The sequence below is a fragment of the Kryptolebias marmoratus genome, linkage group LG12, assembly GCF_001649575.2.
Source record: "Kryptolebias marmoratus isolate JLee-2015 linkage group LG12, ASM164957v2, whole genome shotgun sequence".
Classification (NCBI taxonomy): domain Eukaryota; kingdom Metazoa; phylum Chordata; class Actinopteri; order Cyprinodontiformes; family Rivulidae; genus Kryptolebias; species Kryptolebias marmoratus.
This window is the reverse complement of record NC_051441.1, coordinates 12,789,316-12,807,755: the sequence shown is the minus strand read 5'-3', so window position 1 is coordinate 12,807,755 and position 18,440 is coordinate 12,789,316. Positions and strand designations below refer to the sequence as shown.

General features: G+C 37.2%; 2 protein-coding genes across 6 annotated transcripts in view; one reads left to right on the top strand and one right to left on the bottom strand.

The window, feature by feature from the left end:
- The window catches only part of mapk8ip3 (mitogen-activated protein kinase 8 interacting protein 3), a gene marked incomplete in the record, with an annotated part of 1,049,817 nt that overhangs the window by 811,292 nt on the left and 220,085 nt on the right, over positions 1-18,440 (bottom strand).
- Positions 14,038-18,440, top strand: part of cacna1ia (calcium voltage-gated channel subunit alpha1 Ia) — a 79,601-nt gene continuing 75,198 nt past the window's right edge. For all 5 annotated transcript variants that reach the window (XM_037978656.1, XM_037978655.1, XM_037978653.1 and 2 more), the window contains exon 1: positions 14,038-14,148. In XM_037978656.1, coding sequence (XP_037834584.1) covers positions 14,059-14,148 — 90 coding nt within the window. In that variant the 5' untranslated portion in view covers positions 14,038-14,058. The remainder of the gene's footprint in view (positions 14,149-18,440) is intronic.

Below are 18,440 nucleotides of genomic sequence, written 5' to 3'. Positions count from 1 at the left end.
TGCATATCATGAATCCTCCCTGTGTGAGAAGTGTGAACATCAGAAACAGAATCAGTCACTTTGCAAAATTAAAGATAGAGCACAAAAAATTCAGGATCTTTATGAGACAAGTTCACATGATGCAGATTAAGCCTATTACAGCACAATCTCTTGCAGCGTAGCAGCGTCTTAAATCTGCATTCTGTGGCAACATTCCTTCAAGTGCATCACTGATAACGTGCTGTTCGTTATGAGTTTGCTAAAGCTGATGTGGGATGAAGCTGTCGATGCAGAAACCAAGAAAGATTAAACAACAAGGATTTAATCAAGGAGTAAAGTGAAGAAAGTTTGCGATGTACCAAATAAAGAAAAAAACTTATGTTAGGAGGTAAAAATATATTTTGTTGTTGTTTTAAGTGAAGTGACTGAAGGTGCAGGTCAAACTCAGATGTGATTATTTTTATTGGTGTGGCCTTTCACTTTTAGAAAAACAGCTAAAGTCATAAAGGCAGACATAGATGTTGTTTTATTTGATACAAGGATGTTAAAGTTCCTGTTCTACAATTGAACCTTTTATTTTTTCTTTTTTTTACATTGATCAGAAACATTACAAACACACATTAACATTTGGCTTCTGAGTGCAATAAAAAAGCCATAAAATAGATTTATCTCCACTCTAAATTAACAGGCCTTGCTTCCAATGAACAATAATGGCAATAAACATGCTTTTACAAGAGTGCTGTCCTCAGAGCTTAAAACAGGAAGCCCCGTTGACTTTTTCTTTGCACAAAAATGTAGCTACTAATCACAAAGTTGTATATGAAGCCTTTGAAGCTGAATGCAACAAGTCCTGGACTAAAGAAACTCGATGAATCAATTTTATCTATGTTACTGCTCACAATTCAATTTCTCTCAGTGACTTTACCTGTCCTCTCAAAAATATGATTAAACTTGCTTTAAAGTTTTATTTATCAGAAACTATAGTCCAGCATTTTTCAGTATATGGTGCAATGTTATCAGCTTGTGTTGTGGCAGCACATAGTCTCCTATGAAACAAGACTAACTACTGAATATTATTGAATCTCATTTCTGTTGGAATATTCAAAGCTTTAAGGTAAACATGTTGTTACTGACTGTGGGGATGGATATTTGAAGATTTATCCTTGTCTAAATCACATTTGGAAAGTGACAAAAATATTTCATAGCTATGGTGCAATTTCGAAAAGAACTAGTTTTATTTACTAAAATAAACTGTTAATTTAGATTCTGTGTGGGATGTCAACACGTTTTGTCTTCATAACACAAAAAACAATCAGGGATATTATTAAAAATCAACTTTAGCTCTGTTACAAAGAACCTCTTCATCACCTGCCTCGTGGATAAATCAATCTTTAGTCACATATTCCCCACTTAGCACATTGAAATATAATTGTTAGAAAAATAGTATTTAATTGATCTTTAAAAAATGTTTGCTTTTACTCACAGACAGATTTAGTTTTGCATTTGGATTTAGAGATGCTGCAGCAATGACATTTATAATCAGCAAATCCTGAAAATGTGGGTTTTGTCAGAAAATAGAGATTTATATGCAGCAGATAAACAGATAAAAGCTTCCCGGATTTTCAAAAGGTCATTTTTTTAATCACCACAAACATCATAATGAAGAACAATAAACTAACCATGAGACGTAGACAGTACAGGCATTCACCTCGATCACTGGAAGAATAAAGTCTCAGTAAGACTTTCTCCTCAGTCATCGACTGTGCCTCTCTCGGTTTGTTCGCTCTCTTTTCATGAGACACCTGTGAAGCTCGGGGATCCTGTCGCCATGCCTGCAATTAGAGCCATAGATTCGGGGAGCCTCATCATGAGCAAATCGATTTCCAGAAGGAAAGGAACAGAAACTGGGGGGAAAAAAATCTTAAAGTTCAAGTCATACCCGTGAGGTTTGAAGAGCAGGCGACTGAGCTCGTGTATGAGTCACATTCTTCATGTTGCATGTTTCAAAGTCTGTATTCTTATGTGTACATCACAGTACTGTCATTTACTCCACAGTCATAAGACAAAATGTTCTTCTTTAATACTCAGACTAACTCTTTTTTTTTTTTTGTAAAAACGTTTAATGCCCTAAAGTGTTTATTATCTTTCGAAAAGCTATTACATTGTAAATTCCAGAGTAATAATTGCAAAAACTCGCTCCCTTAAATTATCTCCAGCTGGATTGATCTTGTTTCCTTCTTTTTGAGCCCTCAGTCCTTTTTTTTTCTTTTTTTATCATCCCCTTATGTTTGTGGTAAAGATCATGTCAGCCCATTAGACCCCTGTTGAAATATGGATGAAGAGATGAGAGATGAAGGCTTAGAGTTCCTCTCTCAGCCAGATCCTCTTTATCCTCATCTTTTCTCTCTGATCTATGTATCCTCAGTCTCTCTGTGTCAGTTCAGATAGATTCATGACTGAGTTTGTTGTACTGATCGGCCTCACTATTCAAAGCATTGACAGGTGGATTGAAAAACATTGATCATATTGTTAAATTGCGGCTGTGAAGCCTTGGTTCCTGGTAATCATGGCATTTTGACTCTTTCAACATTTCATGACAAAAAGAAGATGAGATTATACACAGTTCATTTGTTTTTTAAATTCAGTGTATTTAAATAGTGTCAGTTCACAATAAAAGTTATCCCAGGGCACTATACAAGAAAAAAAAAAACAACTGGACTACTTTCAGTTCACAGCAAATCCAGATTCAAATCTAATTACAATCAAATCAATCCAATTATATTACAGTATCAGCACATGCAGTACATCATGAAATGAAAATTTGTAAAAAGATATCTATTGTTTGTTCCATCGTACTTGTAGAAACTCTAGGAACCACAAGTAAACCTGCAGCCTGCGAGCACAGTGCGCTGTTAGGAAAATATGGAAGTTATGATGTCAACAAATTTATACCAATGCTTGAGTACAAACAGTAGGTGTCACTATTGAGAAAACAATTCTGCAAGAATAGCAGAAAAAGACTTGGAGAAGAAGTATATTCCTAATAAAGTAACATATATATATTCAGTTTTATTCAGTCTGTTTTACTTTGAGGTAATTTTACAAGTTTGTGTAAAATGTGAAATTTAGCTTCCTGGGTTTTGTTCAGCTGTACAGAATCCTGTGGAAATGAACCTCCTTACAGACTCTGTCCTGCGTCTTTTCTTGTTTTACCAGGTACCACTCATAACAAATTTTAAAAAAAAAGTAAGAAATTCATGACCAACCAAAACACCACAAATCTCGACGTTGCAGTAATGTAATGTTGATTTTATTCATGAGATTGAAAATGGCAAGCATAAAGTTCTCATAAGATGTTATGTCCTTTTTTTTTAAATCCTCATGTTAGTTTGGTGATTTCATAGGTCTTTCAAACAGCTATTTACAACAGGTAAGATAATAATTGTTCCTAACATTTCTACAGAACCCTACTTCAAAAGACCCAAATTTTCCTTTAAGATATTTATGAGAAACTATATATTTCTTTTAAATCAAATTGTAATTTGGAATAATGTATCATCACAGCATCAAAACAATACCTTCAACCCTCCATTTATTTCATGTATGAAAACATCTTTTGAATTGTTTTGCTGAGTTAGGGGAAAAAGACGAAGAGGCACAAATTTGAGACTAGAGACAAACCAACAGATGAGCCTAAACAGTAATTCTTATTACATTGTTATTAGCAGAGACTTCTTTTGTGTGTCTTTTCTCTGAGGAGTGCTTGCAGTGATGGGATTCTTGCTTTTTCCAGTCACCCTCAGATAAGCAGACAATGTCCAGTGTTGTTCTTCTGACATTCACTTCGTGTCACAGCAGCTGTATGGAGGTGGGAGAAATGGTGGAGAGATCACAGAACAGATGGCACCACCGCGGGACATCCTTCAAGTCGATATAAAAACTAAAGAGATTCAAAACACTGTTGAGTTTGGAGACACGCAGTGCATGATTGTCACTAGTGTTTCTTGAAAATTCATGACTTATTCATCATAAAATGACTCTCTCCTCTTCTTCTTTTTTTATTTTTTTAAAGGCAAGGCTTTTATTTGAGATAAGTTTTAACATGTATTACAGATAGAGACAGATGGCTGGAGGGAAGTTGAGGGTTGCTGAGGATGGTCGCTTGTCAAATCAGAGGCTGAGTCTTCGAGGATGTCAGCAGCATGGTCCTGTTATCGCATCTCCTTCTTCCTCCTCTTGCTCTCCTTCCTTCTGTTTCCAACACTCTAACTCCGTGTCGAATTCAAACTAATGCCTCATCAGTAGACTGCATGCACCACTGATTCAAAAATTTTCTAATATTTATCAATTTCCCTGCTTGCCTTTGTTACCAGATTTCAAACATCTGAGCTCATTTCTTTTACAAACATCTTCTTTTTTTTTTTACTCGTGACTTGCACATGTACTTTGCATTTATGTTGGTCTCTCTCTCCGTCTGTCTTTCACTTACCAACTCTCTATCTCTCTGAGTCGTGTTCTTTCTCTATCTGGCTCTTGCTTGCTTACACACACACACCCGCCCCCCACACACACATACATACACAGGCGCAGAAAGCATTGGCTTATATTTCCCATGGTATCTGCAATACATTCAGCTTCACTAGCAGCAGCAATGTACTGGAGCACGGCACCTGCTGTGCTGAGCTGATATGAGGAGACAGACACGGCGACAAACACACACACATACACACACACACACACACACACACACGCTTACACAAATGGATACCATTAGCTTTCCTATACTGGATGGAAACTGTAATCCTCCTCTGTCTGTAAATGCAGATATACAGCACATAACTAGAAATTTGAGCACAATTACCAGTGACAAGAATAAAATACCTAATCCCATTTGGAATAACATATTTTATTTTAAAGGTATCTTAACATTTGATAGGAATTTTAATCTAAAAAGAGGCATATTCTATACTTGCTGTTAACATGTGAAACATGGGATTATGCAGTGACAGCAGTGTCAAACAACCACCTGGTAGCTGATAGCAGTAAAGGCTAACTGGTGTTAGGTGTTTGGAAACATGGAGTCCAATCAACACACATCTGAGAATAGATTTTGTCATTACAAGAAAGAATTACTGATATGACATGTCTTGCAGATGTGTTAAATTCAAGAAATATGGGTTTTAACGAATAAGTAAAAAGTATTAAGCTACACTAACCTACACTCTTCTAAATATTTTTGAACACACACGGACATATGACTTTCTAATATTGTTCCTACACTGTCAAATGTTTGTAAATTTAACAGTTCTTTAAAACAGAGTCAATAAACTTTTTGAAAAGCAAGACATTGTAACACACTGTTTAAATAGCAGTAAAAAAAATTAAATGTTAAAATGTCATTTTAAAATTTACAAAATGTTGTTTTTGTTTTAGACTGTATATATAAAATACAGACAATCCTGTATAATTTTCGATAAATTCAAACAGTTTAACTTGCTTTATACATAAAAATTTGAACACTAACTTTAAAATCTATGATCAAACCGTTTAACTAGGAGTAAGTTTTTTTTCACTGAATTGTTTCTTAAGACCCTCTTTTCACTGCAGGAATTTAAAGTGTTTGGCTAAAAAAAAAAGTGTGATTACACCAAATTTGTGCTTTTCTTCAAAATGTGAGCGACAGTAAGATTTACTGTAACGCTAAATAGTCATAGATGTAAAAAAAAATTTAAATAAAAAAGCTTAAAAACATACTTTAAATATTTTGGAGATGTCAAAAAAGCAAAAGTAACAAATAAAGAATAAACTGGCATCAAGTTGTTTCAACACTAAGATTATTGTTAGGCTGAAGCAGAGTTATGGAACAGAAAATCCCTTATAGCGTTGTACAAGTCTAATTAACAGCTACCAGCTCTTATGGATTTTCCTTTATTGCTGCTAAAGAGTTTCTGCCAGGTACAAATGACTTTTTCCACCAGGGCTCTAAAAGTTTAATGGATGTGCAAAGACATTAGTTTGATTCAGGGAATAAATCTATCCAATGAGAACCAATCAGTGCAGATAATCAATAGCCTGACGCTCTTCATGACTTTCTTACACACGTAAATAGAAACACACACACACACATGCGGGAGGTTTGCTCTTGTTGCCATGGTTACAGGCCATAGGTTTGTCTTTAGGGGTGTTCCAGATCTCTTCCTGTGCGTGGTTGGCACTGCAACTCTGTCTGCTGCTCCATTTGAATTGTGTTCACGACATAATGCTCTTTCTGGCAACTCAGCCTTTCAGAGTTGTGTTTCAACTTTCACTGGAATTTTTTTTTAGCCACTGCATAAACAATACACACATTCCAGAAAACCTTAATAAATGGATTCTAAAGATGTTTAAAATAAAATGAAAATATAAATAATAAATAATGAAACTTCTTATGCAACTAAAACTAATTTTTTATTACTTTTTTGCATGTCCTGTTAATTTGTGGAGTGTTTGCTCCTTTGTGTTGTGCTGGCGCCACTGCTTGCTTCTGAGAAAGTGTCAAAAACAGTTTAAAGAAGAGGAAGGGGGTCAGGGGTCAGGGGTAGGTCCACCTGTGGATCTCGGGGGTGTGTGAAGTTTCACCTGTCATCAAGATAAATTGAAAAAGAGTAGTGAAATAAAGCAACCATTAAAATGTGTTTTATATTTAGTTTGAGTTGAAATGTAATTTCTTTGTTATTTCAGTCGTTTCAATCACTTTTATCATCAAAATTGTTAAATTTGCCTAATGAGGCTGCAACCAGTTGAGCCTCCTCTCAGAGAGCACAATCCAACACAGATCGAGACGACCGCATGCATGAGCCTTTAGATTTCTGTCACCTCTGTAATGTTTGAGGACACTTGTATGAGAAGAGTGTTTCAATTTCATGTATATTTATAACATATTCAGTCTTGTTGATCTGACACAAAACTGTTTTTAAAGTACCTGTAGCTCTCTGAGGGGGGTAACTGTTTGCAAGTGGTTCTTGCACATAGCTGCATCCTGACATGGTCAGAGAGAGTAATGTCAGGGCAGGGCCGGGAGCATGATGCAGTTATGGGTGTTCTTGGTAATATTGCACAGGCTGTTGACAAATACAGCATGTTAAAGGAGAAGGAGAGAGTCTTGGAGGTAAGAAAATAGCAGGTAAAAATGTAATTGGCAGTTACTCTTCACACAGAGGATTTTCCAAATTGAAAAATCGAAAAAGATTAGTGAAATAAATCAATTTTGATGATAAAAGTGATTAAAACAACAATCAAGCCACCTCCCAACAGGTCGTGTTGGTTGTGGAAAGCTTAGTGGGGTTGCCATTCAGTGTGAAGGAGGCCTTGAAGATTACCAACATTGCTAATGATCAAATATAATATGAAAAACATTATTCCATCAAACTTCCAATGGTGTTTTTAAATGCAAGAGACAGAAAAAAGTGTGCATAGATGTAAATGTGTCCTTTTTGACGATTGTCTTCTTTGAGAAAGGAGTGTGAAAGTTACATTTACTGAGCTATGTTTTGCAGCCCTCTCAGAAACCTACGGTGCTCATTTAGCAGGGGAGCTTTTTTATCTCACTGTAATGCAGAGGGAAGGGCTTTGTTGAGAACACTATGAATACAGCCTCCTGCCATTATTAAAGGTTAACTGTAAGTACTTGCATGGCTGGTTGCGTAGATACAGTAACATGGAACATTGGATTACGGGTTTGTCACTTTCAGCACGTGATAACTTACACTTGATGGAAAGGTTACATCCTTTGATTACAAGTAGAGAGATTAGGCGGAGCAAGGGCTCAGCAGAAAACTTAAGATGCAAAAAGAGTTGGCAGAAGGATGGAGTGAGATGCTTCAGAAACAAGGACAAGCAACTAGAAGGCCAGACATACAAAAGCAACGTCTGCCCAGTCAAACTCGTTGATCAATTTTTCTAAATGATACAAAGATATAAGAGAGGTACAAAGAGAGACCTGAATTACTATACTGTATGAAGGTGGAGCTCTCTGGCAACTTGCCTTACTCACACATTTCCTGGGGAATTGTAGATAAAAGGAGCGACAAGGGGAGAAGCAAGGGCAAAATCCAGGAGTTATAGAGTAAAAACAGAAGTGTTACTGTCTGATGTCAGCAGCGGGGCAGATGCGCTCTGCATCACTTTGAACGCTGGTCGACAGAGACATCAGCCAGCGGTACAGCGGTATTCTTCCTCCAGCAGCTGGGACCCTCGTCATTGTGTCACACACAGTTCACTTAGGTTGTCAGATACGCTGCTGATATAGCTTTTCTGAAGACCAAAAAAGGAGGAAAAAACGCCCAACTCGATGGGACAGAAGCTGTCACAAAAGTAGTTGAAGATGTTTATGACTGCCTGTCTGTTGTTGTGCATGTTGCATTAGTCTAGGGGATGCGATGAGTCCTGGTTTAGCAGGACTACATGTGAGTATGTGTGAATATGTGTAACAGCGTGTGACCTATCATGCTGTGTTCTCATTAGGAGAAGAGGCAGGAACAGGCTTCAGAGCCACAGTGAGAAGCTTGATGTCACTTTGATTCAGTTCGATTTGAATGGGACTGATCCCAGGGGGGTTTGCAGGAACACTAAGACGTGCGTGAGCACACACACAGTAGATGTGTGTAGATGCAGACGCTGAAGCAGAGCTCTAACAGCTTGACTGCAAATTGGAAATATAAGATCTTATTCAGTTGTAGTCTATCCTGTTTGCACAATCACATGCATAGCTTTTGATTTGATGTCCCTTTTTTGCTGAGTAAATACACATCCCCGCCACACACACACACACATACAACCACCTCTACATGCTTCTACAGACACTCTCACATAAACTCTTCCATGGTATAAATGTACTACTTGCAGATTTTTATTTGTGGAAGTAAATAAACAAATAGTTAGGATTTAGTTTTCGAAGGTCTTCCAGATGAGCTGATTTTAGTTCAAACGTGTCTAAACACTCATGTATGGTCACAGATGAAAATATGTTTGAATTTATTAAGAAAAAAGCAGATGCTTTGGGTTGGAGTTAGCCAATGATTAGTTTACATTTGAAGTCTCTGTGCAGGTAACCATGAAAAAGTTATAAAAGACATTCAAAATGCCTAGATACCATCGATGTTGATTAATGTCAGGGATTCTACACCTGATATCATGATCGGTCCGAATGAGCAGTTTTATTTGTTTTAATTCTTTATTAGGACACAATTTGTTCAGGTGCAACAAAATGACTCATTCACTCTCATTTATCAGATGATTTTATTGGATGTCAGTTGGATTATAAGCTAAATATTCATGCATTAACTAGCCTTTTTGCCATGTGAAGCTATTTATAACTTAAATCCCTGTGATTTGATGGCAGAAGTCATTATGTATTCAGATTGTTCATCTGTGCAAGAACGCCTTGAGGGGATCCTTTCAATTCTTGCACAAACGACCATTTGAATGAAAACACTGTGGGAAAATTATGACAATATTTCATATTGTCATTTGTGTAACATGGTGAAATGACAGAGTTATGACAAAAGCTTAAAGATCAGCCTTTCTTTGACATCATAACAATGATGAATGCTTTATTGACCCTTTTTTTCCAGCATAACATAAAAGTCAAAATTTGCTAGAATCTAATTTTCATGGACTTGGCACAAACTATGCTTTCATTAAAAGTGGTTTCAAGTCCATGAACTATACAAATACAAATGTGTTGAAGTGCAAAGCAGATTTATTCTTTGAGTGGATCCTTAATGAATCTCTAATAGCCGCCACACAATGTTTCGACAGGTTTAACAGTTTGCAAATAATAATTAATATCAGCTCTGAATCTGGTTCTGTAAATCTTTGGATGCTGCAGAAGGTAATGCAGCATTTTCATGAAATGTACTCAGGTAATAAATTGTTTTTTGGACCAGAGCCTAACATTTTCCCATTTTTATGATTTCAGTCTTTTTTTTTGTTCTTGTTTTCAAGATGTGGTTAATAAATGTATTTTTGTTTCTTGTCTGCCTCGCGGACATAGACAGAAAGATAAAGTCAGGATCCTGAAATGTTTTGTCAAAAATGGAGATGGTGAGCTTGATAAATTCAGAAAGCCTCATGCAGAAAAAGAAAAGGTTGAAGGAGGAGGGCAAGCCCCTGACAAAATCTGTATTGACGCAGAAAGACAGGCATAGAAATAGGTAGAGACATCATGAAGATGAGGAGAGAAAATATGAGAAGGGAGTAAAGACAGAAGGGAGGTCCTGTTTGCACATTAAGAAGATTAGGAAGTAAGAAAAGGAAGATGCTACATTTAAGGAAAAAAATACAAGATTTTCAGTTTCACGTGGTTTCATTGGTGACATTTTAAGTGTAATAGCTTTAAAGGAACAACCGAATAAAATGCTAATAACAGCATGCCTCTCTTCCGTCCTCCTCAAAGCATTCTTAATGTCAGTCTCGGTTAGCACCCGCACCACATGATTAGGGAGTGACATGACCATGCATCAGCCAGCGCTCTGGAATCAGCTGGGCGTGAGTCAGACGCCTGCTGCTTCGCTCCCTGGGGAGGGAATGGTACGGGGTCAGTGTGACAAAGACACTGAGCTCAAACCAGCTCTGAGTCACTTCACATGTCAGAGCAGACGCTGTTTAGACTGTTAACTTTAATAAGCTAGAGGTGAGGCGGCGTGCACACTGGGGTGTGAAAGGTGGTGCACAGAAAAAGAGGAGTTGCTCTGAAGCAACTTCGATTTTGGACTAATATTTATTGATTATAACTTTAATATGTCAAAGCTCTTAATGCTTTCTGACTTCCTGCATGTGTTAAGTGGGCCAGTGCATTAGCGTTGGAGCATCCGCATTTTTATTTGCCTGTAATTCTTCTGTTCCTGTCAAGAGTTTTGCTTTGCATCTCCTCCCACAGCTTTAGGAAGGCCAACACAAATAAAATACACGCATACTTCATGGTAGAAACATCTTTCAAATTTTAAACAGGTCATGGGAAGTTGAACTGTATGACTAAACTGGCATTTTGAAATTTTTTGAAATCTTTTTACAAAAAAAGGCAATTTACGTTTTCTAGTTTTTTGAGATTTTACCAGGAGTGGAAATTAGCACCCGCCACTGGCCAAATGCGGGTAAATATTTGAAGTGGCGGGTGAATTTGATCAACACACATGCCACTGTGGCAATTTCAGCAGGAAGGGTGTTATTTGTCCTCTTGACATATAGGGGGCAGCAATGTGCTCGAGTTGCTGCTGTTATGTCGAGCCCCGTTCCCCCATCAGATACGGTTCCCCCTGCGTCTCCGTAAATATTGACCTATCTATTAACAGAATTGTTTAGAGGGGCAAATATTTCTCATTAAAAAAACAAAAAAACATCATTCTTTTAAAAATAAAATGTGCTAATAATATCATAATACAGAGGAATAAACATAGGTAAGGAGTTGTTGGTAAATTATTTTTGTCCTGTGTTTTAATAATAACTAATAATTTCAGACGGTTGAAATATTTGGTTCCCCCTGGTAACTTTTGCAAAAAAAGAACAAATGTCTCCAAATTCACAGGACTTGTTGTCCCTGATGAGAGGAAAAAACAAAGTTAAAGACTTGTTGGTAAATTAACTAGCTGTTGGATAATTAATGACATTTCAACCCTTATGTTATTTAGATAAAAGCAAAATACCACTTCAGGCGGGGAAAACCCACATAAAAATTTTTAATTTCCACCCCTGGATTTTACCATAAGATGTTCAACTCGTCCTATTTTTACAGTTTTTACCCTTACTATACAGCAGTTTATCCATCTAAATGTAAACATTTTTGCCTTTTTTGACCCAATGTGTTTCTCACTGTGACAAAACTCACTGTTTTCTCTCAAATCTCCCCAGAGTGAGAGGAGTACACATCCAAACTCGCTTTGACTTTTATTGCGTCTGGAGGATATGGGCCTTATTTGTTGTAAATTGTTATGTTACTGTAGACAAATTAATATTCACATGTGTGACGACCAGACATCTTTGACACTTACAGTCCGAGGGTTTTTGTCAGTGTGACATAGTTTTGGCTCAGTGACTGTTTGTCTGAGACTTGGCTTTTAGATCTGAGCGCTCCCGACGTCCCGAGTGGACCAGATCACTCTTAACACATCACACACGGCAGGAATATCACTTAAGATTATCACTTAAGAGCCATCCTGTTCTAAGATTGTCGGAAGGGGGAACTCAGGACAAAAATGGACATAAAAATCGTGCCGTGTGAACTAGACATTATTTTCAATTCTGCGTTTATCTCTGAATCTTGTGTCTGTAAGATAGGGAGTGATATACACAAGTGTGTGGTTACCATGGTGACCCCAATAAGCCACTGTCTGCATCTTTATTGTTTCATTTGATCTTTTTTTTTTTTCCTTTTTAATACTTCCTATACAGTTTAGTCCTAATTTACTACTGAGCTTCAAAGGAGAAAGTTGATGTTTTTTGTCATTTCTGGTAGTAGCAGCATTCGCCTCCTTTAGAATTTCTTCAGAGACGTTCTTGTTCATGTTTTGAGATTCCCTGCCACTTCATGTTATACCTCCGCTTTGTTCTCGCTGCCACAAAACCTCAGGACGGGGTTCTTCGTTGTGCTGCGCGAGTACCAAGCACTCACATAATAACATGCACACGCATTTTCCCAGAGATTGATTTTTTATTGCTTGTTGAAATGTTCCAAAGCATTTGCATTTGTTTGCGCCGTGAGGGCAAAATTGTCCATCATTTCCTCTGAATAAAACAGGACAGAAATAGAAAGGAAAGGCTAAGGTGCTGTGAGCTGGAGAAATTGAAGGGCTATTGATGGACAAGACAGTAAGGGAAAAGAAGAGAACAACAACAAAACAAAAGTAACCCAAAGGGACTTAGAAACCCCCATTTAGAGGAAGGTATTGGTTGTTAGATGAGAAAACATGAACAAGGAAGCAGATGGACTTTTCTTGAAACAGATTGTTCTGATATTATTTCTACCATTTTTTTTTGTTACTCCAGAGGAAAGGGCTGCAGCACCAGAGAGGAGCAAGCGAGACGGAGAGGCACAAATAAATGGAAGTATAGCTTTATTGTATTGTCTCAAAGTGCTTCTTTTTATTTGAGAAAACACCAAAAAACATTGAAACATTTTGAAAGTTCCTGGAAAAAGAGAATATTTACATATATTTCTTCCCTGCTTTGTTTCAAATGACCCCAACCTACTTTGTTTTACCTTAATTTGCAATGTCTCTCTGTGAAAAGCAGGCTCATACAGACGTTACTCATTGAAAGAGGATAACTGCTTTGCTATGTTAATATTTCATATGACAAAACAAAACAAAAAAAATCCCTGCAACTCAGTCTTTGAAATTAATCTGACACAAATAAAACCTCTGCAGGAGTCTACAGTGACTTAAAAGATTTTTGTTCATTTATTTTCCAGTTTGGGTTCTTGTTTGTTTGCAACCATCCACATAAAGCCTGATCACACTGGTACGTGCCGCAAACAAACAAAAAGTCCCATAGTGCAAAGACTTGAAGCTGGAAAGACTTTATATCTCATCAGCTTTGCTTTCAAAACAGCAACTTGTGCTTTAAACTTGCGGTGCATTTCATTTTTATTCAGATGTCAAAATTATCTGAGTTCCAAGTCAGACAAATCAACTGGAACTCTTTCTGAAGTTGGAAACTCAGAGATTTCTCAGCATTTCCAACCTCAGAATCCAACCTGGTTGTAATAAACTATTGATCAAAACTCTTGTCTGTTTGTATCTTATTACACACACATGGTACTGTGCAACTTATATTACAGTGAAACAAGCCCACTAATTTCCAGTGACCACTAATGCAGCATTGTTTCTACCAACAAAATCCTGTCAGAAAACTGCTTGTTTTATTTAAAACTGAACAAAATCTCGCATGACAGTAATTTCTGCACCTTAGAGTTTATCCAGCTTTTGTTTTACCACTGAAATGATATTTAAGACATGCTGAATTTGTATAAGCATGTGTGTCTCCTCATCTGTACTGCTCCTTAACCCCAGTTCTGTCAGCACGTGGTTCGAGAGGATTAGCATCATGGTGATCCTGCTCAACTGCGTGACGCTGGGCATGTACCAGCCCTGCGAGAACATCGACTGCACCTCGGACCGCTGCCAGATACTGCAGGTAAGGCCGACCTCTGGGTGTGTGAGAGCATCACACTGAGGGAGGAGCAGAACAAAACAAGCCATTACAGGAAAACACACCTCTTCTTGTCAGGGTTCTTCAAGCTGTGATGCAAACACACTTCAGATAGACGTTTTTTTTTTTTTCCCCCACCTCCTGGAATGTTTATATTTCCTCCTGCTCTCTGAGGAGGGAATTGGGACTCAGTTTGTATTAATAAAGCCTCGCGGAGCTGCATTCTGATTCGGTAACCCGTGGAGAAGAGAAGCAGCCACTGAAATTGTGGCTACTGATGTTCAAAGATGTTCGAAGGTTACTTAAACTCTAATTGTAGTGTAGATTTTTTATTCAAGTTAAAAAAGAAAATACTTGGTAAGCCTTTTATACAGTATGACAGTTTTTCCCAAATATTAACAGCTCAAGTTAAAATACTGTTGGCAAATGCTTTAATTGTGGCCATTTACATAATATGATATAGTGGATGTCATTCTCAATGCGACTCCTCAGGATTGTAGTTGCTGCTTGCTGTATCATTGCTTGTGGTCATGATTGATTAAGTGCCAAATCATCTCTGGCAATAATAGTTACCAACAGGTTGGCACTGATTCCTAAAAGCCATATGATTAAAAACAGAGCACATAATCAGTATTGAATTTTTCAAATAGCTGATAGTCTCCTATTGTATCGATAAGCCATGTTGAGCTGATGTGGGCAATGTGTTCTGCCAGCTGGCGGAGGAATCTGTGTGTACCTCTGGGACTGTAATTGCTTTTCACTGAAGTCTCAATTTTTAGGGGTGACGCAGGCGACCTAATTCTGCCTCACATGCTTTTGGTTGCCGATTTCTAACTTCCACTGGCACTAAAATCCTTTCTACTGTGACCTGTGTCTGAGGCTTCTGTTGCTGCTTCCTTTCAGATGCTGTTGCACTGCCTACAGCACATTAGGGTGGATTATAATATCAAATAAAGCCCTCCGGCCCAAACAGTAAAAGGACTCATTTATCTTATCCGGTTTTGTCTTTATTGTGCTCAAATTTTGAAGCATTCACAATTGTTGCAACATTAGCTCACAATCCTTTTTGCCTTCTCCTATTTCCCACTTCTTCTAATGCCATTTTTACTCCTCCCCATACTCCCCCTTTCTTCAATTTTTGTCTCTAACAAGCAGCATACCGTGTCCCCAGGTAGAATGAAGGGGTCCTATTCTGGTGGTTGCTAATGGTAACAGGAGTGATTTTGCTGACAGAGCTTAGATAGTTAACATGGCCCTAAAATGCATCTCTGGTCCTCTGTGAAATCCAGCACTTCACTTTTTGCAGGCAGCAGACAAAGTAACAGGCACAAAAATGTGTACATTAGCTCAGGATGAGCTGACAATTTTGTCTGCAAGAGCAAGACTGGAATACTGACAAGTCAGAGCCAAGGCTTTCTTGTTGCTGAGAGCCTGTAGAAGTGTGAACTTGGGTCAATACCAAGAAACAAAGCTGGACCATGGATCAAACTCGATAATTGTTGCAAAAAACAACTTTGTCAAAAGTGATGCTTGACTAAAATTGTTTAATATTGGAAGCGGTTGCACACAAAGTACACAAAGTATCATCTCAAATCAGCTTCAGTAACATTGGCTCATATAGCGGCAGTCACTCTCTTATCTTTTCTGTGACATGAATCACATTTGTTCATCATTTTAACAGATGAAGGTTTCTGTTTAAGAAAAGTTTCAAATGAAAATTAATTCATATAGTGGGGTCACTGAGCATGACCCATAATGTGCAGCAAGATCAGTACATGTTTTCTGTGTTACAAATTATTGTTTCTGCAACTTGTTGACAAAGTTTAGAGGTTTATGAAGTGGAGTGGTGCGGAGTAGTGACCAGTAGTCAATAAGTCAATATGCACTAGATAGTAGTCCAAACTATCTCTATCTGTTATAGTTTGCAAAATCAAAGAACACTTGTTGTTAGCCTTACTCTCAATTTCTCCATGATTCACTAAACTAAGATTATTGTGACTGCTGTCTACTGCAGGTAAGGTATTGACATATGGTCACCGCTCAGCAGACCCACGCTACAAAATGCCAAACTGCCTCTTTAAAAATTTTTAAATCAGTCTGGCTCTGCAGAGCATCACATTCCCTTTTAAAAACAAGATCATAATTTTTAACAGTAGTGTTGTTTGGTTTTTAGAAGATTTACAATTTGTCTTGATGTTTTAAATTGAGTTTTTAGAAGAAACAAGCCACAAAAGCTACAAAAATTATCTTCAAAAAATAAAATTTTAAGTATTTGATTTAGTAAAATATCTAATTTACTGGTTTCCTTTTTCCCTACTTGGAGTAACGGCTTGTTTTGTGGCATGTTACTTAAAATTACTTTACCTTATCTTATTTAAATGAAGTATTTTAATACCTGAAACTTAATGCTGGTTTGAACTTTTTTATGTATTTTATAATATTTAGAAAACATCCACAAATAATTCAGTTAGCTTTTTTTTTTTTCCTGCCCTATTTATTGGAAAGTATTAAGCGAACATTTGTCCTCAGGGTGTCTTTTGTTAATTTTGTCAGTCAAAAATAAAGTAAGACACACATAACATCATTTTAATTTTAAATGGCCCACCATCACAATCCTTATGACCCACTTGTCTCGTCCTTTTCTCCTGACAAATAAGAGGCACAATGACAGCATGTAAAGTAGTTTCCAAACCAGCTCATAGATCAATTCATGAGAGGGCCCATCACAAGACACCCTCACCCTCCTTACAAATCACACTGATGATGAAACCTGACTGAAGAGGAAGCTGGCAGCGGGGACAAATAACTATGATGAATTCATTTCCCTTCCACAGTGAGCGGAGCACGATGGGAATCTGACTGTCGCAGTCAATGTCAGATTACACGTGAAGCGTGCAGGCTGCATTATTTATCAAAACACCATTTAAACAGCATGTGAGACAAACTTTCTCGTCTTTCCTTTTGAATTCCTTCTTGCCTGGGAGAGCTTTGGTATTATAAAGCACACTCGCATTTACACACAATGTTCTCTAACAAAATATTGATTTAAAGAAGTAGTCCAAATCTTTCAAAGTTAGGTTTTGTGGAAAGGTATGAACAATTAATATGTTACCTGTTGTAGATAGCTCTTTGGATGATCTCAGTTTAAAGAAACAGAGTTTAACTGGGGTCAAGACTAAAGTGGATTGCATCCATCTTAAAACAATTCAAACCTCAAACATTTTATAGTGATTCATTCACTGTAAAATTTGATGCCGGGGACACAGAAAAGTCTGGGTGAATTTTGGTTACTGATGCTGGAAATCAGATTCATGTGACCTTTGAACACACAAGTGACACAGCATAACAAACCATCACGCTCATACCACTGTTATCCTCCCCCTTGACCCAATTTGGAATTGGAAATTTACTATCATTGACCACACTCTGCTGCTTCACAAAGAGTAATCAGAATTCGAATTACACATGGAGGAAGCAGCATATTAGTTCTGCACAGAAATATTTTTCACTTGCTTTTTAGGGGAAATGAGCACTAGGTTCTGCATGCTAAGGATGAGAAATCACACCTGTTAGCGAAGAAAGGTGCAAAAGTCAGCGTCTGTAATGATATGGGGGTGCAAGAGTATCCACAGCACAGATGATGACTTGCATAATATAATATGTGAAGGTACCATAGCTGCAGATAATGGAATTTTAAAGAGATATGCCACCATCAAGGTTACCAGGTATTTTTTTCCTTCAAATCTGAGGTCACTTCAGCAGGACAACAGTAAAAATGTGTTTTTAAAAAAGCGTGTTGCTTCATGAAAGGGAAGATCAGTCATCAACAACTACAGATTACTGACCAGTTTAAATTCAACAAAATGAACACAAACTTTTCTTGCAAAACCACGAATGTGGAAAGAAAAGAGGGTGACAAAGTCTAAGAGCTTTATCCTGAAAATAAGATTTGTGTGTTATTTGATTTGTTTTATGAATATAATTTTAAGCATGGGTCATATATAAGTATGTGTTATGGAATTATTATTTTATATATATATATATATATATATATATATATATATATATATATATATATATATATATATATATATATATATATATATATATATGTATATATATATTAGTAATTAGTTTTACATTATATTTGACTTCAGAACTAAACAAACGATGTAATCTGAGGAGCTCTGCAGTGTTCTTTTTCTGAGTGAGGCAGACAAATGACTTTTCACCAAGCAGCTTTGAGTTCATTTGAATTTTTAGGCCTTGACAATGAC